The 25,635-nt window shown below is 42.8% G+C and overlaps 1 protein-coding gene and 1 pseudogene across 2 annotated transcripts; both read right to left on the bottom strand.

Moving 5' to 3' along the window:
• RGD1309362 (similar to interferon-inducible GTPase) lies at positions 1–25,635 on the bottom strand. 2 transcript variants are annotated; one of them, NM_001024884.1, is made up of 2 exons: positions 25,432–25,635; positions 1–2,715 (listed from the first exon to the last, which is right to left on the bottom strand). In NM_001024884.1, exon 2 carries the CDS (start codon positions 2,692–2,694, stop codon positions 1,441–1,443), a length of 1,254 nt encoding a protein of 417 aa, NP_001020055.1. In that variant the 5' UTR covers positions 2,695–2,715; positions 25,432–25,635; the 3' UTR covers positions 1–1,440. The 2 variants fall into 2 exon arrangements, with proteins under 2 accessions (NP_001020055.1, XP_063133427.1); XM_063277357.1 differs by lacking the exon at positions 25,432–25,635 and adding an exon at positions 10,293–10,554.
• The window catches only part of LOC134482970 (large ribosomal subunit protein eL13-like), an 80,061-nt pseudogene continuing 79,412 nt past the window's right edge, over positions 24,987–25,635 (bottom strand).

The following is a 25,635-nucleotide window of genomic DNA, read 5'->3' as shown; positions in this document are numbered from 1 at the left end:
TTTTGTTTTTCAGAAGAATTTATTAAATGACTTTTGGTATTGATGTGGAGTAGAGCAGACATTTCCTATCACAGCATTCAAAACACCAATCATTATAAAGCAGAGAAATTTCCTCATCTCCCCTACTTCTGGTATAGAATAGAGAGCTTCCTTAGTATTTTCTCAAAGATTCTGACTAATTGGATTTCTTTGGGAAATTCTTAGTCATTATTAAGGCTATTGTGCTCTCTTGGTTATTGCTTTTCTCTTCCCTTTTAATTTAACCATATATCTAAAATTTTTTTCTTTATTCACCCTTATCATATGAATATTTGCCTTGCTTGTATGTCTGTGTGCCTAGTCCTTGTGGAGGTCAGGAGATGATATCAGATTTCCTGGAATGAGGTTTGCAGGCAACTTTGAGTTACTGTATGTGTTCTGGCAATAGAATGCTGGTCCTCTGGAAGAGCAACCAATAGTCTTAGCCTCTGAACCATCTCTCTTAACCTTGGAGTAATCCCTGGACCCCGCCCCCCCACTTTTGCCTTTTTCTGGTGTGCTACGATTGATTGAATTTGAGGCCTTATGAATGTGAGGCATGTATTATACCACTGAACTACTGCCTCAAATCATCTGTTTTTTAAATGAAAATCTTTTTTTTGTGTGTGGATTTCCATGTGTGATTACAGGCATGAACATTACATGGTATATAAGCAGAGATCAGAGGACAAGCTTGCGTGTTGGATTTTACCTTTTACTTGCTTATTTCAGGGCCTCTTGTTCACCGCAGTATGTGTCAGGATTGCTGGCCCCATATCTTCCAAAATTTTCCTCTTTCTGCCTCCCAGCTCACCATAGAAGTGAATGAATTACAGATGCTGGCTTTATGTGGGTTCTGGGAATCTGAACTTCGGTCTTCAGACTTGCAAGGTCTACTTTATTAATGGAGCTATTTCTCCTGCCTAGTTATGGTTTCTTCTTTAACATCTCTGTAATGAGTGCCTGCAGTATTAAGTTCAAGGTTATACAGGCCATTATTATCAAGAATTCCTTGCAGTAGCTTGAGGCAGCTAGTACTACTTGTTCATAGTTTAAAAATCAATAACCTAAGAGCTATGAAAGAATGCTACTATGCTGCTGATTAGCTCCCTCTCCATATACACAAAGAGTGCAAGCTAGGGAATGGTGCCACCCACAGTAGGCAGGGCTTCCTAACTCAATTAACTTAAGTAAAATAATTTCCTAAATGCAAGTTCAGAGGTTAATCTTATATGTGATTCTACATTGCTATAAGCTTATTTATACATATCTGATCACCTTGCTACAGCTAGTGTGGATATGTAATCACTAAATATGGATAAGTCTGAATAGCTTGAATAAACACAGTATATTGTTTTCCAATATCGCCATCCTATTTTTCTGTCATTGGTCCTGAATCTTTGACAGCCGTATGACTTCAGCCTAATTAGAAACCAACTTGTTTCTTAAACATATCTCTTTGAGAAGAGTCTTTGAGTCCTCAGTCACTATGTCAAGGAAATAGAATTTCAGGTAAAATATTTCTCTAAGATAAAGATTTTGAGTAACTAAATACCCATTAGCCAAACAGAAATCCCGGTAATATCTCGAAAGCCTTTCATGTATTGTTTCTTCATCTGTAGGTTTGAACACGATCGGAGATTTCATCTTGGCCTCGAGCTCAACCAACGGCATTTGCCAGTCCTTAGCTAAACTCTGCAAAGCTGCATCATCCACCCCAAACACAGTGCGATAGAACTTCAGGCATTTCTTCAGAGTCTCCAAATCACTGTCCAAGAGGAAGGTCAGTGAAGGGATGATGCTCAGTAGGTCAGCTGCAAAGGCTTCGAGCCAAATCTTCTGCTTCAAAGATTGTCGCTTCTTTTCAATGGCTGAATCTGTAATATTGGGTAAGGAGAGCATGAAAGTGTGTCGCTTGTATACAGGGAGATCACTTATCAGCTTGTCCATCAGGATTGGGAAATCATAGTCAGAAAGATTTCTGTTAGAGATCAAGAAGATCGGTGGCTCATCAATGCCATTCTCCTTGAAGTGCTTCACACAGTTAAAGCGGATGTTCTGCAGGACTTTTTCTCTGTCAAAGGATCGTGGTTTGAATTCCTCTTCATTTCTTAAGTCAGAGTCTATCTTGGTTCTCACAAAGTAGAAATCCTTCTTCATCATACTGATTGCTTTGGCGAGGTCTATATCATTTTTCTTAAAGCGGGTGGCTGAAATAATAATGAAGAAGTCATATTCATAGAATTTCATTTTCTCTAGATACGTTTTTGTTGGGAAAGTTGTGGTTCCAATTCCAGGCAGGTCCCAAATGACCACATTAGGCATACTGGGGTGTTTGTATGGCCATCTCTCCGCGGTTGTCTCCACCACCCCAATTTTAGCTGCACCTTCCTCTTCATGCCCAATGCCTCTCAGGGCATTGATGAAACTGGACTTTCCTGCTCCAGACTCCCCGGTGACAGCAACATTGAGCGGTGTACCATCGATTTCTCTTAATGCCTCACTGATTGCAGAGTTTGCCATTTGAATGTTCCCTTTTGTCATGCTTAATTCAACTGAAGTGATGATTTCCTCAGAAATGATTTTGTGTCCCGTCTTAAATTTCTTAAAATATTCTTTAAAACTGGAGGCCAAATCTTGGTGCTGTTCATTCTTCGAAGAGAACCATTGACCCATGACTTCAAGCAAATAAAGCCACTGGAAGAATGAAAGGAGAGCCAAGAGAGTATGCATGAAATTTAAGATCTTAATTGCAGCAAATTTCAAGCACATTGGCACATACACTATTTTTAGTAGTTGTAATTGTGCATTCAATCTCCCAGATGTTCCTTTCACACAATTGGGTCTTTGAGTCCTTTGACTACCATTATCCCATTTCTCTCTTCTCATAGCATGTCAGACCACCACCCTGCTTTCCACTTCTTTGAGTTTGGATTCTTTAGATTTTACCCATGAGTGACAGTGTAGGACCATTCCTTCTGCAGATAGCTGAGACTAGCACATGAGATTTGAATGGTTTATTCTCCACGTCTCTCCACAGGTCTACTTTACCTTTAAAACCCCTCTGTGTCTCTGTGACATGTAGACCATGCCAGCAGAGGTCCCTCCCCTTCCAGCTTCCAGTGTTATTCATCTGTATCTGGTCATGGACTCTCAATTGCCCTACTTGGGTTGTATGTCTGTAACTGTGTCCATCATTCTTTATAATCTATGCTATTTGGCCTTTATGAAGTATTCAGTTCTTACAATATTTTAAAGGAAGTTACTTCCTTAGTTACAAAAAGGGGTCTACCATGACTGCTCTCCAAAAGACCCAACAATCAGCTCATAGAGTCAGATATAGAAATGTGCACCCGGGTTGGGAATTTAGCTCAGTGGTAGAGCACTTGCTTAGGAAGCACAAGGCCCTGGGTTCGGTCCCCAGCTCCGAAAAAAAGAAAAAAAAAAGAAATGTGCATCCAACTAATGAACAGAAACTCCTGGCCCCTCTGGTTGAATTGGGGAAAAGTTGTATGAAGCTAAGGAGGAGGGCAACCCTGTAGGCAGACCAGCAGTCTCAATTAACCTGGACCTCTGAAATCTCTCAGATACTGGATCACCAGGAAGGCAGCATATACCAGGTGAGATGAAGTCTCCAACATTCACAGCAGAAGGAAATTTAGACGTCTGGTGGGGTGGGTGGGGTGGGGCAGGGAGGAGTTATAGGATGTGGAACTCTCAGGGGTAGGGGTGTGGACCAGGAGGGGAAAAATAAATTAAAAGGGGGCAGGTGGGGATAAATAAATAAAAAAGTGGGTCACCACAAAAGAAAACAAAAATAACAAAACAAAAAAACCACCAAGGACAACAAGATGTGTCAATCTGTTACTGATCAATCGAGGCAGGCACCTTCATGGACAGATCCCTTCACTCAGCACCTTCAACCTATCCTTTCTTTTATTGCCAACTAAAATATCATGAAAGCTGAGGACTCCGGGAGGCAGTTCTGTACCTCACTTTAAAGTGAGCATGCTCAGGGAATGTGATCCTAACATGCTCATGAATGAAAGTTCACACCCCTCTCTATGAAGATGTATGCACCCTTACATAACATTCCTATGCTTCCTCTGTTGGGGAGTGAGTCTTAGCTTTGCTTTGGAAATGACTCCTGTACCAGCTTTGCCTGATTCAGGCACTAAGTATCTCTCCACTGGTGTCCTATTTCCTTGTTTATTTTGGCTCTGAGTTAGACTTGCTGGATCAGGTTACTCATTGGTGTTACCCCAGGGAAGCTTTGAATTGCTGGTTACATTAAAGAACCCCTTTCAGGAAAGACCTCTCTGCACTGCTGGATATAAAACAGGTAAGGGAAGCAGGTCAGGGACCTGGATTTCAGCTCAGGCACAGCCAGGTGGTCCTGAGAAAGCTTTGTAGCTTCTCAGAATCTTCAGAAATTGTTTCAATCTTGCTAATGTTGTAGGACCCTTGAGCCAGCTAACAGTTCTGTGATAGAGGGAAAAAGACCAGATGGATCAGAGAAGCATGCAGGGCTCAGCCACAGGTTTTAGACTGCATCTTGAGTTTGGGGTCTGGAGAACTGAGAGATATTCTTGTCCTTACAGGCTCCAGGGAGACTAACAGGAGTCTGCTGCATCTGGAATGGGGAGTCTAGTCAGGGAAACTTGACTGTGAAAGCCTCAAAGGAGTTCTGGGAAGATTGGAAGAGATTCTGGGTTTAACTTCTAGCAATTTAAAATGTTAGCCAGGGCCAAATCATTTTGTAAAGCAACCACATTCATGTTGAATTGTTATAATTTCAGGTATGGGGCTGGAGAGATGGCTCAGCCGTTAAAGGCTAGGCTCACAACCAAATATAATTTCAGGTATGATAGGTCTCCATGACTAAAATAAGAACTAAACAGAACTCCAATGGTTTACGCTCTAAGATCAAGAATTGATAAATGGGACCTCATAAAAGTGGAAAGCTTCTGTAAGGCAAAGGACATAGTCAATAAACAAAGGGGCATCCTACAGATTGGGGAAAAAACCTTCAGTAACCGTCACATCCAATAGAGGGCTAATATTCAAAATATATAAAGAACTCACGAAGCTTACCATCAAAAATCCAAACAACCCAATGAAAAACCCAATCCAGATTTTTGCTGTCCACACTCTTGTAGACTGCTTGAGTCCTCCTCACCAAGCTAGAAATGCCCTCTTCCCCTGAGAGCCTAAGAAGGGATTTCCCACTCTTCCACGTGGGCCTGATCTCAGATCCTCCGCTGTGTTGCTGTCTGCCTGTTCCTCTATGGCGTACACAATCCCTTATCTACCCCAGTGTGCTTCTTGAACCTCAGACTTGGGATTTTTTCTGATGATAAGGAGGTGGAATATCTCATCCTATAGATCTGCATCAAGGTAAAGCCATTCTCTCTCTCTCTCTCTCTCTCTCTCTCTCTCTCTCTCTCTCTCTCTCTCTGTGTGTGTGTGTGTGTGTGTGTGTGTGTATGTGTGTTAGTAGGTTGGTTTCATTTTCATGCTCCAGATTGTCCAGGTACATGATTTTTGCAATTCAGTCCTGTAAACACCAAAATCAAATTTCAACTGAGTAAAGAAAAGAGTTTGCATGTTGACTAGCCTTCCCTGCCCCCCAAGCCTCCAGGGTCACACCACTTCCTGTTTAGTTATCCTGTTTAAGGTAAAGGCTACATACTGGGATACAAGTTTCCTAATTTTCTCCTATTGGAAATGAAAACTTTTAAAGAACAGATTTAAGATTGAAGCTTACCCGGAAGATCAAAATGTGAATGCTTCACTCCTTCTTTAAAAGGGGAACAAGAATACCCTTGGCAGGGAATAGAGAGGCAAAGATTAAAACAGACACAGAAGGAACACCCATTCAGAGCCTGCCCCACATGTGGCCCATACATATACAGCCATCCAATTAGACAAGATGGATGAAGCAAAGGAGTGCAGACCGACAGGAGCCGGATGTAGATCTCTCCTGAGAGACACAGCCAGAATACAGCAAATACATAGGCGAATGCCAGCAGCAAACCACTGAACTGAGAATGGGACCCCCGTTGAAGGAATCAGAGAAAGAACTAGGAGAGCTTGAAGGAGCTCGAGACCCCTTATGAACAACTATGCCAAGCAACCAGAGCTTCCAGGGACTAAGCCACTACCCAAAGACTATACATGGACTGACCCTGGACTCTGACCTCATAGGTAGCAATGAATATTCTAGTAAGATCACCAGTGGAAGGGGAAGCCCTTGGTCCTGCTAAGACTGAACCCCCAGTGAACGTGATTGTTGGGGGGAGGGCGGCAATGGGGGGAGGATGGGGAGGGGAACACCCATAAAGAAGGGGAGGGAGAGGGGCTACGGGGATGTTTGCCCGGAAACCAGGAAAGGGAATAACACTCGAAATGTAAATAAGAAATACTCAAGTTAATAAAAAAAAAAGATTGAAGCTTACTTAGAGACTTAGAGAAAAATAACCAGAGAAGAAGACTTAAAAAAAAATCCTGATGTGATAAATTTAGCAAAACAATTCTTGTGGTTTTTCTTAAAATGTGTTTGATGTATGTTTTCATGCATATGTATGTTGTGTCACATCTACATGTATGCCTATGCTCATGTATTGCGTATGTGGCACCAAATTGCCTTGTAGTGGGCATTAATCTAAATTATAAGTGGTAGATTAACATAAATGCCTTCTAGTTCACATAACTTAAATAAATCTTTGAGAAATAACTTAGATTTGCTGGTAAAAGGTGAGGCTGCCTTCAGAATTGCTAACGTGCGTTCTTCCTGGGGTCCTGGCCGATTGGGTTAATAATTGTCTCTTAAATGCTATAATGCTCTTTGCTTCCCTGAGACAGACTGCAGCTAGAACTATTATGATTAATTCCCTCTAAGATAAAGTTCCTACCTAGAGACAGTGGAGGCTCTTCTCTGAGCCTGCCCTGCCACAGAACAATAGCATAAGCAATGAAACTGAGCACAGACACGGCCCAGAATGACATCCACTGTTTTGTTCATGTTTCTTAAGGTTTATGAATGTTTCCAGTTAAAACTTATCTGACTTCTAATTTAAATGCACACATCTATTCTGTTTTGTCTCCGAGGATAGAGTTGTGTGGCCTCTGTGAGGTATCCCTGTGTTCTGTTTTCTCCTTACTTCCAGAGTTCTGACTGTAGCAATGGGGGACATAGTCTGATTTTGATAGTAACTCCACGGGGCCTGTTCTGACAAATTGGTCTAATGATGCTTATGACCCTATGATAAAGCAATCATTTCAACCCCGAGAGTTCTTTGGGGCAATAAATACATTATGTATGTGTGTGTGTGTGTGTGTGTGTGTGTGTGTGTGTGTGTATGCATGTGTGTGTGTATGTATGTATGTATGTATGTATGTATGTATGTGTGTGTGTGTATGTATGTATGTGTGTGTGTGTTTCAATATGCTTTACAGTATTAAAAATAAAAACAGGATCCAATAAGTAGATGAAAAGGTGTTTCAGAGGTCATAAGTATACAGATACATTTTTAAAGAAAATGTTGTAGGGAAGAAATTTTAGCTTTTAAATTGGTTTTGTTCTAAGAGGATGGCTCCAGGGTGACAGATGAAACACACTAAAACCCCAAAATATAATCTGCCATAACTGTTTTGTAAAAGCTAAAAAGTCCATGGGTATGACTTAGTTGGCTATAATAAAAGATTTTTAAAAGTTCCCAAGGTCAAATTCACTGAAACAAATCTAGAAATCTAATCTTGTTTATATCAACGAGGTTCCCTTGAGATATCGATACGGTTTTGGTTTCACTTACAAAAGTAGACTATCAATCACCACAGCCATAAGGTAAAGATTGTGAGGAGTTACAAAATAAATTGTATTCGACCAGCAATTCATGGGGCTAGGAGAGCATACATTTTTATTTAATGTTATGTGATACAATATCCTAATACCTAAATTCATATATACCTTTCTTGTAAAATTATCTGAGCTTGATGCTTCCTTAAGGTAACTATTTGCATTTTCTCCTGACATGTGACTGCTGACAAGCACAGGTCCTCTGCCCCAGAGGGCACTATTGTTAGCAACACAACAAAGTGCCAAGCAACAGTGGTGACAAAACCAGAGCTCTGCTCCCCATATTCAGAAAAAAGGGGTGTCCTTACAGAGAAATAACACATCATGCACAGGTAGGGGGTTGCTCAGCCCATAGCCTCCTGGCTTGGTAATTCCTGCTACATTTTCAGGATAACTTCATGAGACTCCATAATCTATTCCCCTTTGAATCACTCAGCTTTAGATAAAACTAATGGGGAGGAGGATGCATCGATGGGCAGATTGAAGCTTTCCTCATAGTTACTGAAATTAATTATTGGTTAATAAATTTGGCCAATCACAAAAGCTAACTGGACCCTGATGGAATTGAGCACAATTATATCTATCAGTGCAACCACGAGCCTGGACACACTGTATTTAGTCTGAGGGGAGGAAGGAAGACAAAAGATGCAGAGGATTGTTCCACCAAAGCTTTCCATTCTTTTAGAACCCATCCTCTGTTCTCATTACACACTAACGTTTGTCTTGGGCCAGCAAGATGGCTGGATAGATAAGAGTGCTTGTTGCTAAGCTAGGTGATCTGAGTTCTCGTCCTGAGAGTCACACAGTGGGGAGAGAGAAGTGACTACCACAGCTTGTGCACACTGTGGCATGAGAGCACCCAGTCCCAGTACACGAATATCCACAAAATGAATAAATAAATGTAATGAAAATAAGTAAAATACATCGTACAAAATTCTCAAAGAATTGCTAGAATGATAAAGAGAAAAATAAATCACAGCAAAAAGTGGTCTTCAATGTCTTTGCACTGCGTATGACCACACCAAATGACAGTGAAAGGAACCATCAATCATTGCAGAAGGACACATTTCTTCATTAGCACTCCAACTCTAAACTAAAAACCATGAAGTTAAAGAGGATTGCCCAGCTAAAAATGTTCCCAGCACGACTTGTTTTCAAGTTGCCCTTCTGCATATTTCTGAGTATGCCAGAGATTAGTGATATCTCAGCCTTAGTTAGATAAGGGTTTTGTTGCTGTACTTTGTGTCCCATTTGTTTCATTTTTGCAGTGGGGAGGATTTAAATTCGTAGTCTCATAACTAGTCAAAGGGCCGAAAAGAGGAGACTGTTGAGTGCTTGTTCTAAATAGAACTGGGAGAGACATCTAGATCAACCCCCACCTTAGTCAGGCTCAGGAAACAGTGGAGGAGTCAGGGGAGGAGGCCCGAGGGGTGGTGTGACTTGAAGTCTTATTAATGTCATGTGGAATTTGGACTCATGGCAGCTGCACCAGAATTACATGAGATCTAGCCTGTCAACATTTTAGCATTCCTGAGACTAGGGGTACAGGAGGCCTTATCCTTAGCTTAATATTAGATGGACTAGTGGGGGAGGGAGTATCATTTTTTTTTCTTTTTAGAGATGTAGGTACTAGAGAATTGCCCAGAATCCAGTAAATGACTCTACACCCAGAACATGCAAGAGACCCTAAAATCAGTGTATTAAAAAACAAAAAAACAAAACAAAACAAAACAAAAAACAAAAAGGAAGAAAAGAGAACAGTGCAGCAGTCATTGGGAAGGGGAAGAATACCAGAGAAAATATGGGTGAGAAAAGAGAGAGGAATGATAGGGGAAGATGGTCAAAATGTTATATACACATATGGAATCTTTGTAAAATAAATAAAAAATATTTTTAAGCAAAACGAACAAATCCTAGAATTTCTCCCCAGCAGGTTCTGGCAGAAGCACTGCACAGTGGCCATTTTTTTTTTTTACTGCAGTCTAACTTCCACTGGACTTTAGAATAAATATGCTGAGCTGGGTGGAAAGAGACAAGAAAATAGTAGTAGGAAGCGGTAGGATTGAGAAAAAAACAGTTTTCATATATTCTGTAGTGATACTTCATAACACATACCCTGCAAGGTTCATTTTCAACTCTTACAGGAAGTAGAGAACAAAGGAACAACACCCCCACGCGCCCCCCCCCCAAAAAAACTGGGTAAGTTTTAAATAATACTCAGGTCATTTAGTTTAGGCCTCTCTGAAGAACATCTATAAACAAGTCCTCAGTACCTGCAAACAAAGCCCCCAAAGTCCAGTGGCTTTCAAACTGAGGAGCCCAGCTCTCAGGCTAGATCTCTAGATGCCTTGTCACCCACAAGCTCCTTAGGAAAGAGATGATGATAGTGAAAAACCAGATCTGAGTGCTGAGTTACCAGAAAATCCTGTGTCCAGTGGGCGTGCTCACTGCTCCGGAAAGGAATAGCCCTCTAGCCCTCCGGTGTGCTCTAGGCTTGAGGTCTACTCTGCTTCTTCAGAGAAAAAAGGAAGTTGGGCAGGGCTCCTACACTCTTCTGGCTTTTGTCTCCCCTTCAGAGTGTGCTAGCCAATCACAGGGGAGGGTGTATCTAGACTCAGGAGACCCTGCATTTCTAAGAACAGAAAAGTGAAACTAAACTAGTTTTCTTTGCTCTAAAGGGATACTAGGAAGTAGAAACTGTGCTGTCCTAACAAAGCTGTATTAACACAGGTTAGTGAGCGATAGTAGCTGCAGAAGCAACTTATTACCTAGGTTGGAAGATCCTCCATGGCCCTTTAGAATTCATTTCCTTCGTACCCCTGTGCTAATGGTTTTATGTCAACTTGACATAAGCTAAAGTCATTTGAGAGGAGGGGACCTCAGTTAAGGAATGTCTTCCTAATATCAGGCTGCAGGCAAGCTTGTGGGACATTTTAAAATTGGTGATTGGGGAGGGAGGGGTGCACATTGTTGTGGGTGGTGTCATCTTTCGGCTGGTGGTCTGGGGTCTATAATATAGCAGGGTGAGCAACCAGCAAGCAGCACTCCTTCACGACCTCTGCATCAGCTCCTTCTCCAGGTTCCTGCCCTGCTTGAATGCCTGTGCTGTCTTCTTTCAATGATGAACAGAGATATGAGATGTGGAAGTGCAAATCTTCTCTTGGACTCTTTTCCCTCCTCAAGGTGGTTTTGGTGTTTCGTCACAGCGACAGCAACCTTAACTAAGACAGCCCCTGATTCCACAAACACATCCTGAGTTGAAGTTATATAGCACAATTCCTGGGTCCTGTGCAACTGCCAATCTCACCACCCCCACCCCATTTTGACCCTCAGACTATGATCCTATTTGGCCCTCTGACTATAACCCTATTTTCTCACCATCATGGTGTCATATTCTTTACTTGTTAGCACTACTCTAGCAGATGGGAGGGAGAACTGGACCATGGGCTTAGAATTTGGGGATGAGAAGACAGTCAGGGTTGGAAAGTCAGTGTGGCTGAAGATACACATCTCATCAGGACTGCACACATGGAGTTCCACACTCCTGTCCCTTCTCTACAATTCCTTATAAACCCAGGAGTGGGTGGTGTTTAATACTTCAGCAAAAGTAACTGAGTCTCTTTAACAATTGAGTCATTTACCCTAAATCACATAGGATGGTGTGTTAGGCTGATCACTGCTGTGATGAAACAGTATGAGCAAAGAGCCCTGAGGAGGAGAGGGTTAATCGGCTTACACTTGCACATCACTGTTCATCCCTGAAGCCAGGACTAGCCAAGACTAGCAGTGCTGGAGTAGCCCCACCCACAATGGGCTGGGCCTTCCCCCTTCAATCACTAATTAAGAAAATGTAGGCTTGTCTGCTTATAGCTAGAGGTTCTGGAGGCACTTCCCCAACCAATGATCCCTCTTCTCAGATAACTAGAGCTTATGACAAGTTGACATAAAACTAGCCAGCACAGAGGAAGAATTTTCCATCATTTAAAAATTATTAATCGAAGCTCTCCGTCTGAAAAACCAACCTTTGTGAGTGGAGAGCCAGAGGGAGACAAAACCAGCAAACACTGGTTTTCCTTGCATGGAATCGAGTGAGGGACAACGTCTGTGATTAACTGTAATCCAGTCTGTTGTCTAATGGGCACCTCAAGAAAGATCTCCTGAGTACATAGCAAGTAAGGTCAGGCTATGAGCCAAACACCAATAAAAACATATCTTGTGGGCACTGGAGAGATGGCGCAGTCATAAAGAGCATTTCTTGTTGTTGCAGAGGACCCTGGGCTGTGGTTTCCAGCAACACTATAAGTTAACTCGTTTCATAGAATTTGATTCTTTCTGGCTTCTGCAGTCCCATGTATCAACATGGTGGCAATAGACTTACAAAGGTACTGAAAGATCCCATGCAGAGAGACCCTTACTCAAGTCTTGGGAAATCGAGGACCCCAGACACAGAGAGACCATTTTGGATGTAATAAGCAAAGGCAAGGTTTATTACGGAGACCTATTACAGAGATCTCCGGGCCGACACATATCCCATGCAGGAGACAGAGGTGTCGGCCACGAGAGGCTGGGAGAAAGAGCATTTAAAGGCAGAGGCTGTGAGCACCAGGGGATGGGGGATGTCAAAGGGGAAGGCACCACAAGTTACAGGATTGTTTTATGGCTCCAGGAGATAAGGGGACGCCAGAAGGTTTTATGGCCCCCTGGTTCCTGGAACAGAGCTACTAAATCAGGAGAAGGGTAGGGTCTTTAGGTCTTCATTATTTTTAAAAGTTTGTCAAAATTGATGAAGCATCTGTATTTGAAACACCTCTGGTTAGGCTTGGGCTGCCCGGTTTCCTGGAGTGCTCTCTGCAGGACACAATGGCTGAAAAGCACAAGTAGGGGCTTATCAGGGTCTGGAGGACATCTGGTTAAAGTATGACTCTGAGTAAGCTGGGGGGATGTCTTTGGATGGTTTATGGGTCAGTCCTCCATAGCCTGAGCTGGATCCTGCATTCCTTTTCTTTATCTTTATGGCCTGCTATTCCTGGCGGCAGGGCTTAGCCCTGAGTTTGTGGCTTTTGGGGCTTACTCTTTTAATTTTATATTTCTAAACCTAGAATTCGTATAATTCTCTTTTCATTCCTGTCTTCTCCTACTAAATCATTCTAATCCTAGAATTTTGATATCAAGTCTCATATTTGATCTCACCAGTTGTCCTAACTGACTGGTACTGTTGTCTCAGAACCATCAACTGCACAGCACCCACTGGATTTTTTTTTTATTAACTTGAGTATTTCTTATATACATTTCGAGTGTTATTCCCTTTCCCGGTTTCCGGGCAAACATCCCCCTCCCCCCTCCCCTTCCTTATGGGTGTTCCCCTCCCAACCCTCCCCTCATTGCCGCCCTCCCCCCCCACAGTCTAGTTCACTGGGGGTTCAGTCTTAGCAGGACCCAGGGCTTCCCCTTCCACTGGTGCTCTTACTAGGATATTCCTTGCTACCTATGAGGTCAGAGTCCAGGGTCAGTCCATGTATAGTCTTTAGGTAGTGGCTTAGTCCCTGGAAGCTCTGGTTGCTTGTCATTGTTGTACATATGGGGTCTCGAGCCCCTTCAAGCTCTTCCAGTTCTTTCTCTGATTCCTTCAACGGGGGTCCTATTCTCAGTTCAGTGGTTTGCTGCTGGCATTCGCCTCTGTATTTGCTGTATTCTGGCTGTGTCTCTCAGGAGCGATCTACATCCGGCTCCTGTCGGTCTGCACTTCTTTGCTTCATCCATCTTGTCTAATTGGGTGGCTGTATATGTATGGGCCACATGTGGGGCAGGGTCTGAATGGGTGTTCCTTCAGTCTCTGTTTTAATCTTTGCCTCTCCCTTCCCTGCCAAGGGTATTCTTTTTCCTCATTTAATGAAGGAGTGAAGCATTCACATCTTGATCATCCGTCTTGAGTTTCATTTGTTCTAGGGATCTAGGGTAATTCAAGCATTTGGGCTAATAGCCACTTATCAATGAGTGCATACCATGTATGTCTTTCTGTGATTGGGTTAGCTCACTCAGGATGATATTTTCCAGTTCCAACCATTTGCCTACGAATTTCATAAACTCATTGTTTTTGATAGCTGAGTAATATTCCATTGTGTAGATGTACCACATTTTCTGTATCCATTCCTCTGTTGAAGGGCATCTGGGTTCTTTCCAGTTTCTGGCTATTATAAATAAGGCTGCGATGAACATAGTGGAGCACGTGTCTCTTTTATATGTTGAGGCATCTTTTGGGTATATGCCCAAGAGAGGTATAGCTGGATCCTCAGGCAGTTCAATGTCCAATTTTCTGAGGAACCTCCAGACTGATTTCCAGAATGGTTTTACCAGTCTGCAATCCCACCAACAATGGAGGAGTGTTCCTCTTTCTCCACATCCTCGCCAGCATCTGCTGTCACCTGAGTTTTTGATCTTAGCCATTCTCTCTGGTGTGAGGTGAAATCTCAGGGTTGTTTTGATTTGCATTTCCCTTATGACTAAAGATGTTGAACATTTCTTTAGGTGTTTCTCAGCCATTGGGCATTCCTCAGCTGTGAATTCTTTGTTTAGCTCTGAACCCCATTTTTTAATAGGGTTATTTGTTTCCCTGCGGTCTAACTTCTTGAGTTCTTTGTATATTTTGGATATAAGGCCTCTATCTGTTGTAGGATTGGTAAAGATCTTTTCCCAATCTGTTGGTTGCCGTTTTGTCCTAACCACAGTGTCCTTTGCCTTACAGAAGCTTTGCAGTTTTATGAGATCCCATTTGTCTATTCTTGATCTTAGAGCATAAGCCATTGGTGTTTTGTTCAGGAAATTTTGTCCAGTGCCCATGTGTTCCAGATGCTTCCCTAGTTTTTCTTCTATTAGTTTGAGTGTGTCTGGTTTGATGTGGAGGTCCTTGATCCACTTGGACTTAAGCTTTGTACAGGGTGATAAGCATGGATCGATCTGCATTCTTCTACATGTTGACCTCCAGTTGAACCAGCACCATTTGCTGAAAATGCTATCTTTTTTCCATTGGATGGTTTTGGCTCCTTTGTCAAAAATCAATTGACCATAGGTGTGTGGGTTCATTTCTGGGTCTTCAATTCCATTCCATTGGTCTATCTGTCTGTCTCTGTACCAATACCATACAGTTTTTATCACTATTACTCTGTAATACTGCTTGAGTTCAGGGATAGTGATTCCCCCTGAAGTCCTTTTATTGTTGAGGATAGCTTTAGCTATCCTGGGTTTTTTGTTATTCCAGATGAATTTGAAAATTGTTCTGTCTAACTCTTTGAAGAATTGGATTGGTATTTTGATGGGGATTGCATTGAATCTGTAGATTGCTTTTGGTAAAATGGCCATTTTTACTATATTAATCCTGTCAATCCATGAGCATGGGAGATCTTTCCATCTTCTGAGGTCTTCTTCAATTTCTTTCCTCAGTGTCTTGAAGTTCTTATTGTACAGATCTTTTACTTGCTTGGTTAAAGTCACACCGAGGTACTTTATATTATTTGGGTCTATTATGAAGGGTGTCGTTTCCCTAATTTCTTTCTCGGCTTGTTTCTATTTTGTATAGAGGAAGGCAACTGATTTATTTGAGTTAATTTTATACCCAGCCACTTTGCTGAAGTTGTTTATCAGCTTTAGTAGTTCTCTGGTGGAACTTTTGGGATCACTTAAATATACTATCATGTCATCTGCAAATAGTGATATTTTGACCTCTTCTTTTCCGATCTGTATCCCCTTGATCTCCTTTTGTTGTCTGATTGCTCTGGCTAGAACTTCAAGAACTATATTGAATAAGTAGGGAGAGAGTGGGCAGCCTTGTCTAGTCCCTGATTTTAGTGGGATTGCTTCAAGTTTCTCTCCATTTAGTTTAATGTTAGCAACTGGTTTGCTGTATATGGCTTTTACTATGTTTAGGTATGGGCCTTGAATTCCTATTCTTTGCAGGACTTTTATCATGAAGGGGTGTTGAATTTTGTCAAATGCTTTCTCAGCATCTAATGAAATGATCATGTGGTTCTGTTCTTTCAGTTTGTTTATATAATGGATCATGTTGATGGTTTTCCGTATATTAAACCATCCCTGCATGCCTGGGATGAAGCCTACTTGATCATGGTGGATGATTGTTTTGATGTGCTCTTGAATTCGGTTTGCCAGAATTTTATTGAGTATTTTTGCGTCGATATTCATAAGGGAAATTGGTCTGAAGTTCTCTTTCTTTGTTGTGTCTTTGTGTGGTTTAGGTATAAGAGTAATTGTGGCTTCGTAGAAGGTATTCGATAGTGATCCATCTGTTTCAATTTTGTGGAAAAGTTTGGATAATATTGGTATGAGGTCTTCTATGAAGGTTTGATAGAATTCTGCACTAAACCCGTCTGGACCTGGGCTCTTTTCAGGTTGGGAGACCTTTAATGACTGCTTCTATTTCCTTAGGAGTTATGGGGTTGTTTAACTGGTTTATCTGTTCCTGATTTAACTTGGATACCTGGTGTCTGTCTAGGAAATTGTCCATTTCCTGAAGATTTTCAAGTTTTGTTGAATATAGGTTTTTATAGTAAGATCTGATGATTTTTTGAATTTCCTCTGAATCTGTAGTTATGTCTCCCTTTTCATTTCTGATTTTGTTAATTTGGACACACTCTCTGGGTCCTCTCGTTAGGCTGGCTGAGGGTTTATCTATCTTGTTGATTTTCTCAAAGAACCAACTTTTGGTTCTGTTGATTCTTTCTATGGTCCTTTTTGTTTCTACTTGGTTGATTTCAGCTCTGAGTTTGATTATTTCCTGCCTTCTACTCCTCCTGGGTGTATTTGCTTCTTTTTGTTCTAGAGCTTTTAGGTGTGCTGTCAAGCTGCTGACATAAGCTCTTTCCTGTTTCTTTCTGCAGGCACTCAGAGCTATGAGTTTTCCTCTTAGCCCAGCTTTCACTGTGTCCCATAAGTTTGGGTATGTTGTACCTTCATTTTCATTAAATTCTAAAAAGTTTTTAATTTCTTTCTTTATTTCTTCCTTGACCAGGTTATCATTGAGTAGAGCATTGTTCAATTTCCACGTATATGTGGGCATTCTTCCCTTATTGTTATTGAAGACCAGTTTTAGGCCGTGGTGGTCCGATAGGACGCATGGGATTGTTTCTATCTTTCTGTACCTGTTGAGGCCCGTTCTTTGACCAAGTATATGGTCAATTTTTGAGAAAGTACCATGAGGAGCTGAGAAGAAGGTATATCCTTTTGCTTTAGGATAGAATGTTCTATAAATATCCGTTAAGTCCATTTGGCTCATGACTTCTCTTAGTCTGTCTACGTCTCTGTTTAATTTCTGTTTCCATGATCTGTCCATTGATGAGAGTGGGGTGTTGAAATCTCCCACTATTATTGTGTGAGGTGCAATGTGTGTTTTGAGCTTTAGTAAGGTTTCTTTTACGTATGTAGGTGCCCTTGTATTTGGGGCATAGATATTTAGGATTGAGAGTTCATCTTGGTGGATTTTTCCTTTGATGAATATGAAGTGTCCTTCCTTATCTTTTTTGATGATTTTTAGTTGAAAATTGATTTTATTTGATATTAGAATGGCTACTCCAGTTTGCTTCTTCCGACCATTTGCTTGGAAAGTTGTTTTCCAGCCTTTCACTCTGAGGTAGTGTCTGTCTTTGTCTCTGAGGTGTGTTTCCTGTAGGCAGCAGAATGCAGGGTCCTCGTTGCGTATCCAGTTTGTTAATCTATTTCTTTTTATTGGGGAGTTGAGGCCATTGATGTTGAGAGATATTAAGGAATAGTGATTATTGCTTCCTGTTACATTCATATTTGGATGTGAGGTTATGTTTGTGTGCTTTCATTGTCTTTTTTTGTTGCCAAGACGATTAGTTTATTGCTTCTTCTAGGGTATAGCTTGCCTCCTTATGTTGGGCTTTACCATTTATTATCCTTTGTAGTGCTGGATTTGTAGAAAGATATTGTGTAAATTTGGTTTTGTCATGGAATATCTTAGTTTCTCCATCTATGTTAATTGAGAGTTTTGCAGGATACAGTAACCTGGGCTGGCATTTGTGTTCTCTTAGGGTCTGTATGACATCAGTCCAGGATCTTCTGGCCTTCATAGTTTCTGGCGAGAAGTCTGGTGTGATTCTGATAGGTCTGCCTTTATATGTTACTTGACCTTTTTCCCTTACTGCTTTTAATATTCTTTCTTTATTTTGTGCGTTTGGTGTTTTGACAATTATGTGACGGGAGGTGTTTCTTTTCTGGTCCAATCTATTTGGAGTTCTGTAGGCTTCTTGTATGCCTATGGGTATCTCTTTTTTTAGGTTAGGGAAGTTTTCTTCTATGATTTTGTTGAAGATATTTACTGGTCCTTTGAGCTGGGAGTCTTCACTCTCTTCTATACCTATTATCCTTAGGTTTGATCTTTTCATTGAGTCCTGCATTCCCTGTATGTTTTGGACCAGTAGCTTTTTCCACTTTACATTATCTTTGACAGTTGAGTCAATGATTTCTATGGAATCTTCTGCTCCTGAGATTCTCTCTTCCATCTCTTGTATTCTGTTGTTGAAGCTTGTATCTACAGCTCCCTGTCTCTTCTTTTGGTTTTCTATATCCAGGGTTGTTTCCATGTGTTCTTTCTTGATTGCTTCTATTTCTATTTTTAATTCCTTCAACTGTTTGATTGTGTTTTCCTGGAATTCTTTCAGGGATTTTTGTGTCTCCTCTCTATGGGCGTCTACTTGTTTATTTATATTTTCCTGGAATTCTTTCAGGCATGTTTGCGATTCCTCTCTGTAGGCTTCTACTTGTTCTCTAAGGGAGTTCTTCACGTCTTTCTTGAAGTCCTCCAGCATCATGATCAAAATGATTTTGAAACTAGATCTTGCTTTTCTGGTGTGTTTGGATATTCCATGTTTGTTTTGATGGGAGAATTGGGCTCCGATGGTGCCATGTAGTCTTGGTTTCTGTTGCTTGGGTTCCTGCCCTTGCCTCTCGCCATCAGATTATCTCTAGTGTTACTTTGTTCTGCTATTTCTGACAGTGGCTAGACTGTCCTATAAGCCTGTGTGTCAGGAGTGCTGTACACCTGTTTTCCTCTCTTTCAGTCAGTTATGGGGACAGAGTGTTCTGCTTTCGGGCGTGTAGTTTTTCCTCTCTACAGGTCTTCAGCTGTTCCTGTGGGCCTGTGTCTTGAGTTCACCAGGCAGGTCACTTGCAGCAGAAAAGTTGGTCTTACCTGTGGTCCTGAGGCTCAAGTTCGCTCTCGGGGTGCTGCCCTCGGGCTCTCTGTGGCGGCAGCAACCAGGAAGATATGCGCCGCCCCTTCTGGGAGCTTCAGTGCACCAGGGTTCCAGATGGCCTTTGGTGTTTTCCTCTGGGGTCTGAGATGTGTGTGCAGAGAGCAGTCTCTTCTGGTTTCCCAGGTGTGTCTGCCTCTCTGAAGGTTTAGCTCTCCCTCCCACGGGATTTGGGTGCAGAGAACTGTTTATCCGGTCTGTTTCCTTCAGGTTCCGGCGGTGTCTCAGGCAGGGGTTCTGCCGCTTCTGGGCCCTCCCCCACGGGAGCCCAGAGGCCTTATACAGTTTCCTCTTGGGCCAGGGATGTGGGCAGGGGTGGGCAGTGTTGGTGGTCTCTTCTGCTCTGCAGCCTCAGGAGTGCTCACCTGACCAGGTGGTTGGGTCTCTCTCTCACGGGGTCTGGGGCCACCCACTCGATTTTTAACAAAAGCAATTAACCTTTTTGTCACACAGGAGCCAAAAACTAAAACCAAGAAAATTATTTATAATGGCCCAGCTGTAGCAGAGAGTAGGGTAGTCCTCCAGGGAGATCTACTAAACTAGCTCTCAAACCATCTCTGATGTGTTTTTCTGTCTGTCTTTTGTCTAACCTTTTTTTAAGTTTATTTATGGAGTCTTTAATTACTCCTGAATGGTCTGTATAGAAGCCACATTTTTCTTTCAGTATAGCACTCAGACTCCTTTTTTAAGGAATATCAGGTCTGATCTTTTCTTATTTTGAAGGACTACCTCTGAGAGGGAGGTTAGGTATTCTTGGAGGTCAGCTAAAAAGTCTTTTACTCTTTTTATATCTGAGTCAATGGCAGTTCTGAATTCTCTATAAGCCTTGTATTGTAGGGCAACAGCAGATGTCCTTGTGCTGCCCTTGCAGCACCTAGATAGCCCTAGCCCTAAGTAATTCTCAACTCCTTTGTGTGTGTGTGTGTGTGTGTGTGTGTGTGTGTGTGTCTTACTAAGTCTTTAGCATCAGGATTCTAATCTGGACACTATCTGAACCTATACACCAAGGTCATGACTGTCTTTCAGAACTTCTAAACTTATATAGGTTGTGATGCCTGAGGCACAGTCCCAAGAAGTGTTAGGAGTACTAACATATGTAATGTTACATCATTTGTAATAGAAATCAAGCCTATCCCCACACCTATCTCGATGGAACCCAGGACAAACATGACTGAATTTCCCTCTAGGTCCCAGCTCTCAGACCTAACAGCCAGTTCACGGCTGGTGAGGGCTGAGAATTGACGGCTGTCAGGGTGGTCAGCAGCACCAGGTGTGGTCCTTTCCAGCAAGGCTCGAGTGTCTGGGCTCAGTGTAGCTGTAGTCTCCGACTGATAGGATGTCTCAGGGGTCTCTGGGGCATAGGCTGCTGTCAGCTGTGACCAGACTTCTTTCTGTATCACCTGTAGGTCTTTTAGCCTGGCACACAAATCATTATTACTATGACATGTTGGTTCAGTAACATCATCTAATACAGTCAGGGGAGCTGAGGCCCCATATAAGATCTCAAAGGGGGTAAGGCTGAATCTGAAAGGGGTATTTCTTGCTCTGAAGAGAGCAAGAGGGAAGGAGTGTCACCCAGTCTGTGCCAGTCTCCATGGTCAATTTGTTCAGGGTCTCTTTTAAAATTTTATTTATTTACTCTACCTGTCCTGAACTTTGAGGTCTGTAAATATAATGTAATTTTCAATCAACCTCTAAATATTTGGCCACACCCTGGCTTACCTTGGCAACGAAAGTAGGGCCGTTGTCTGACCAGATTACCTTGGGCACTCTAGACTGGGGGAAGATTTCTTCTAGTATCTTCTTGATGACTATGGAGGCCGTCTCTTGTTTGGTGAGGAAAGCTTTTATCTATTCCTGGAAAGGTATCTATAAGCACTAGGAGATACTTGTGATCATATTTTCTTGATTTTACCTCAGTGAAGTTTATTTTGACTTTTTATTAAACTCTCTAGGTCTCTTTGTCTTGTTTGTTTGTTAAGCATTCACTTACTGACATATCTTATATTTTTTACTGTCTCTCTTGGCTAAAATCTTAAAGTCTATTACATATATTTTAACTATTTGACAAACTTATCTCCTAAATGAGTCTATTTTTTTAATTGGCAAAGTGAGTCTTTTGTTTGTTCTCTGGGGGGGGGTACAGCTTTCTCCCCAAGTGTGTCATTGTCCTTTTATCTTTTAAACAACTTGGGCCTTTTCTTCTGTTGTACATTCTAAGTGAGGCCATCCCTTAGTCCAATCCCAGTTCCCAGTGGCTGTCTCTTGTAGGCCTGTAACCAGGATAGGCTTCTGTATAGCCATTTCCCAAGCCACTTTATCTGTTTTGTTACTGTCCCATGACACTGAATCTCTTCCCTCCTGATATCCTGAGCAATGAATAGTACTCACAGTTGTTGGCTTCACCAGGGCATCCAAGAGATGGTAAAGGCATCTGCAGCGCTGATGTGCTGGGGGGTTGGGGTTCAGCCATCCCAGATGACATTGTGTTGTCCACCACGGCAGCACCCACTTGTCTCTGACCTTCATTCATGAAGAGAACTGTTCCCGTCTGTGGACAAGGTCCTCGGCTTTCAGCAGGGGTCAATCAGCCAGTCGCAGAGGTCTTTCCTCCACCCATGTGCTTCTGTCAGTGTTTGACACTAGTGCTGTGGTGGCTCCAGGTCCGGATTGGGCAGCAAGGTGACCAGATTGTCCCCAACTGGTGGAGAATCTAGTCCATGGCAGCTGACCAGTAGTCCCATCTTTTGGGACACTTTATCAGCCACTCTATCACAGTTTAAGTCCTGGATTGGGTGATAATTGTTAGTGCCCGGCTGGCAGGAACGGTGTGTTCCAGGCAGAAAAGCACTAAGCCATTCATCTCCCAGAATCAGTTACCGGGGTACTGAGACAGGTCTTAAGCTCCACATACACAGTCTATAGATATGTATACACATGGCCTCATCCAGCCATTTCAGCCCACGCAAGCCAATTTGGAGAGCAATTTTCTCATGAGCAAGGGATAGGGGCAGTCAGGGATGACCATGAATTAGTGGGTGGGTTACCCGGCCCACGCCAAGGTCCACTGTTCTTCGGGTAGTCCATAAGTATTGTTCGTTGCCAGTAGCTCCTTGCACTCAAGGTCTTTGGATATTGGCCCACTGGGGGGCATAGGAGCACAGAGCACTGGGTCCCTGTATCCACAAAACAACTGGGCGGGCTTCCCTTCTATCTCTGTGCATAGCCAGCACCAAGAGGCTCTCCAGTGTTCCCTCTTGTTCTTTCTGGGGCAGTCCCTGACCCAATGTCCTTTTTCTTCGTATTAGGCACACTGATCTTTAGCCAGGAATTCTCTTCTGTTGCCAGGTACTATCTTCCTAGGTTCCCTAACTACTGTGGCCAGTATATGTTCCTCTCTTGTCTTTTATCTCTCTTTAGCTCTCTAACTTCTTCTTTTTTGTCTCTTTTCTTCCCTAGCTTCCTGTTCTTTTTACCTCTTTCTTTTTTAACCTTACTTTCTCTGTAACTTATACTAACTCTCAGCAACTTAACTTAACCCTTTAAATTTTTGTAACTTTTTCTTTATATCCTTTCTTTATCTTAGCCAGATTGGTGGGGCATTTTCTAGCCCCTCAGAGACCCACCCTTGGAGCCTGGTGGCAGACCTGGCACTCCCTACCTTTAGGCGTTTTGAAGTCAACAGGCAGAGGTGAAGGCCTTCCGTCTGGAACATTTTTTCTGGCCTCTAGTAGGATTCCGTCTTTCCTCGGTGGTAAAGAAGACCTGTAACAGCTACTAACAAGCATCTTAAACGGGATGGTGAGAAAACAAGGGAATCTCGAGAATAGAGGTCCACTGAAGAGGGCAAATAGCATTTAGTCACACAGCTAAGCCAGGAGGCTTTCTTGGACAAAAAGACCTTGTGTCTGTGAAACAAAAAAGTGAGCAGAGGGGCAGTCTATCTGTTACAGGTTGTCTCTCTGGACTTAGATTTTCCCTTAAGGAGTACCTCCCTTTAGTGTCAGCTCCGTGGCTTTATCGCTCAAGAGACCCATCCTCTAAATGGCACTAGGCTTCTAGTAACAACTAATAACAAAAGGATGGAGAGACGTTAGAACCTGGGTGTTAGATACTAAGCAGCTGACAAAAGAATTGTAACCAGTTCACCTGGGGCTTTCAGGACCTCAGTAGCAGCCCTTTACCAAACTGTCTCAGTGGGCTAAAGGCCCATGGAAAAGAAAACATTAATCCTGACCTTGGCCACAGCCAAAGCCTGAATTCTAAATTCTGACTGGCAAAACAAAGTTCTTCACAGTTTGTTGAAGATTCTTTGAAACTATTTTAGGGGCTTCTCTGCCCCCCCCCCCCACCTGGGACATTTTGACCACAGGGGCAGAAACTGGCTGCTGTGGGGATAGGATCAAAGGCATTCTCCATGCTAATGATGACCACTGAGAAAAGTAATTTAATGCTGGAGACTGACTCCTCTCTTGGACTAGGGCCAGCAGATAAGGCAGGCTCCCTAAAGAACTTTTCTTAATGAGCACTCTCTTTCTGTGAGCAAGAGTTGAAGGTCTGGCCACTAAAAGCAGAAATTCCTTTCTTGTTCTTGTTTTCCTTAGAGTCCTCCCCCACCTCACTCTCAGCCTTTTTAGATCATTCTTCCTGTAGCATTTCTAACACAGCCTGTCCCTTTTTTATAGCCTGTTGACAGCATTTCTGATCTTTTAGGCAGCTACGCACTAAGTGCCATACCGGCTGAAACTCCGCCTTTAAGATTTCTTGCTCCCAAGCAAAATTTAAATCCTTTTCTAGCTTATCTCAGCTGTCTACCATGAGATTCCCAGAGAATCTTAGTAATTCACTAAGAAATCTCTCTATAGTGTTTCTTTTTACCTTAAGCCTTTTACTTTTAAACAGCTCCTGAAGAGCCAGAAAAATTGGGTGAGACTTGAGAAGTCCCCATGCTCGCTGCAGCAGCTCCGCAGCTAATTTCGCTCCCCACTACTGTGTGTTGCGAGCACAAGCACAGATAAAACACTAAGTTTTAAAAATTAACGTTGGCTATCAACCAACACACTGCCACTAGAGCGGGGTCCATAAAATTAAGTTTCTTACTCACTATACTTGTTTCATACCGGAGGCCTAATCTGGGGAACTTTTTTATTTACCAGGGGTTTTTTCCTCAAGGTTTTTGTTAATGTCTGTTTACACAACTGTTAACAGCAGCTAGGCTGATCAAGGGGAGTAAAGGGAGGGGCCTCTCTCCTTGGGGAGGAGGCTCTAGAGAGAAAGACAAAACTCCCTGGCAGAAAACAATTTCTCTCAAGCAAATTATTTTTAACTTTTAACTTAAGCACCAAGAGGACCAAGTAAAACTCTATGACGAACAAAGCAAACAGTTTCATGATTTCAAACACAGTCGTCAGTCCAAGATTTTAAACACAGTCGTCAGTCCAAGATTTTAAACACAGTCGTCAGTCTAAATTCAAAAACGAAACAAAAGCCAAAAAGACACTCGACAATACCACAGAAAACAAGCCAGACAAACGAGACCAAGACAAAGCATCCTATAACCAGTTTCCACAGATGCCTGGTGCCTTCAGTACCTGCCCAAACTGCAGCTTAACCGTAGCTGCTTCTGGGATGAGATGGACCATCTGATTCCACCTCCCAACAGAATTCCAGAGTGTCCTCTTGTCTTAACATCCGTCCAATGGTCCACCATCAAAGACAAAGGGGTTATCAGTCTGCCCCATGGCAAAGAATAAGAACACCAAACACAGAAACAGAACACAGACAGCAGACACTAAGGAGCACTCTGTCTCCTTTGTTCCAGAAAACCACAGTCAGGTCCTCCTGACTGCCCACAGCCGGGCTCTTCCGACTGTTCTCCGCCCGTGGAACGTCTTCCTGGGGCTGCAGCCTGCGGGCCCCGGGGCGTCCCCCGCTTCCACAGCCAGAGGGTCCTCACGAACCACAAAGGCAGCTGCACCGAGTGGGGATACACATCCACTCTCCTAGCACAGGGCAGGAATACACATCCACCCTCTTAGCACAAGGCAGGAACACACATCTGCCCTCTTAGAACAGGGCAGGAATACACATCCACCCTCTTAGCACAGACACAGAGTGGGATTCCACGTCCACTCTCTAAGTACTGACCAGAGTGAGACTCCACCGGTACCGAGACACACATATATACACACACAGCGGAACCAAAACAGAGATAGACACAGACTGACAATTGCAGCGCCGCTCACACAGAAACACTCAGACAAACATCCAACTCACCTCCAAGGGGTCTTTGGAGTCTGGGGTGGTCGCGCAGATCCCGGACGAGCCCCCATTATGAAAGATCCCATGCAGAGAGACCCTTACTCAAGTCTTGGGAAATCGAGGACCCCAGACACAGAGAGACCATTTTGGATGTAATAAGCAAAGGCAAGGTTTATTACGGAGACCTATTACAGAGATCTCCGGGCCGACACATATCCC

Source organism: Rattus norvegicus, chromosome 18 (assembly GCF_036323735.1).
Source record: "Rattus norvegicus strain BN/NHsdMcwi chromosome 18, GRCr8, whole genome shotgun sequence".
Classification (NCBI taxonomy): Eukaryota; Metazoa; Chordata; class Mammalia; order Rodentia; family Muridae; genus Rattus; species Rattus norvegicus.
This window is presented reverse-complemented; position numbering and strand designations above follow the sequence as displayed.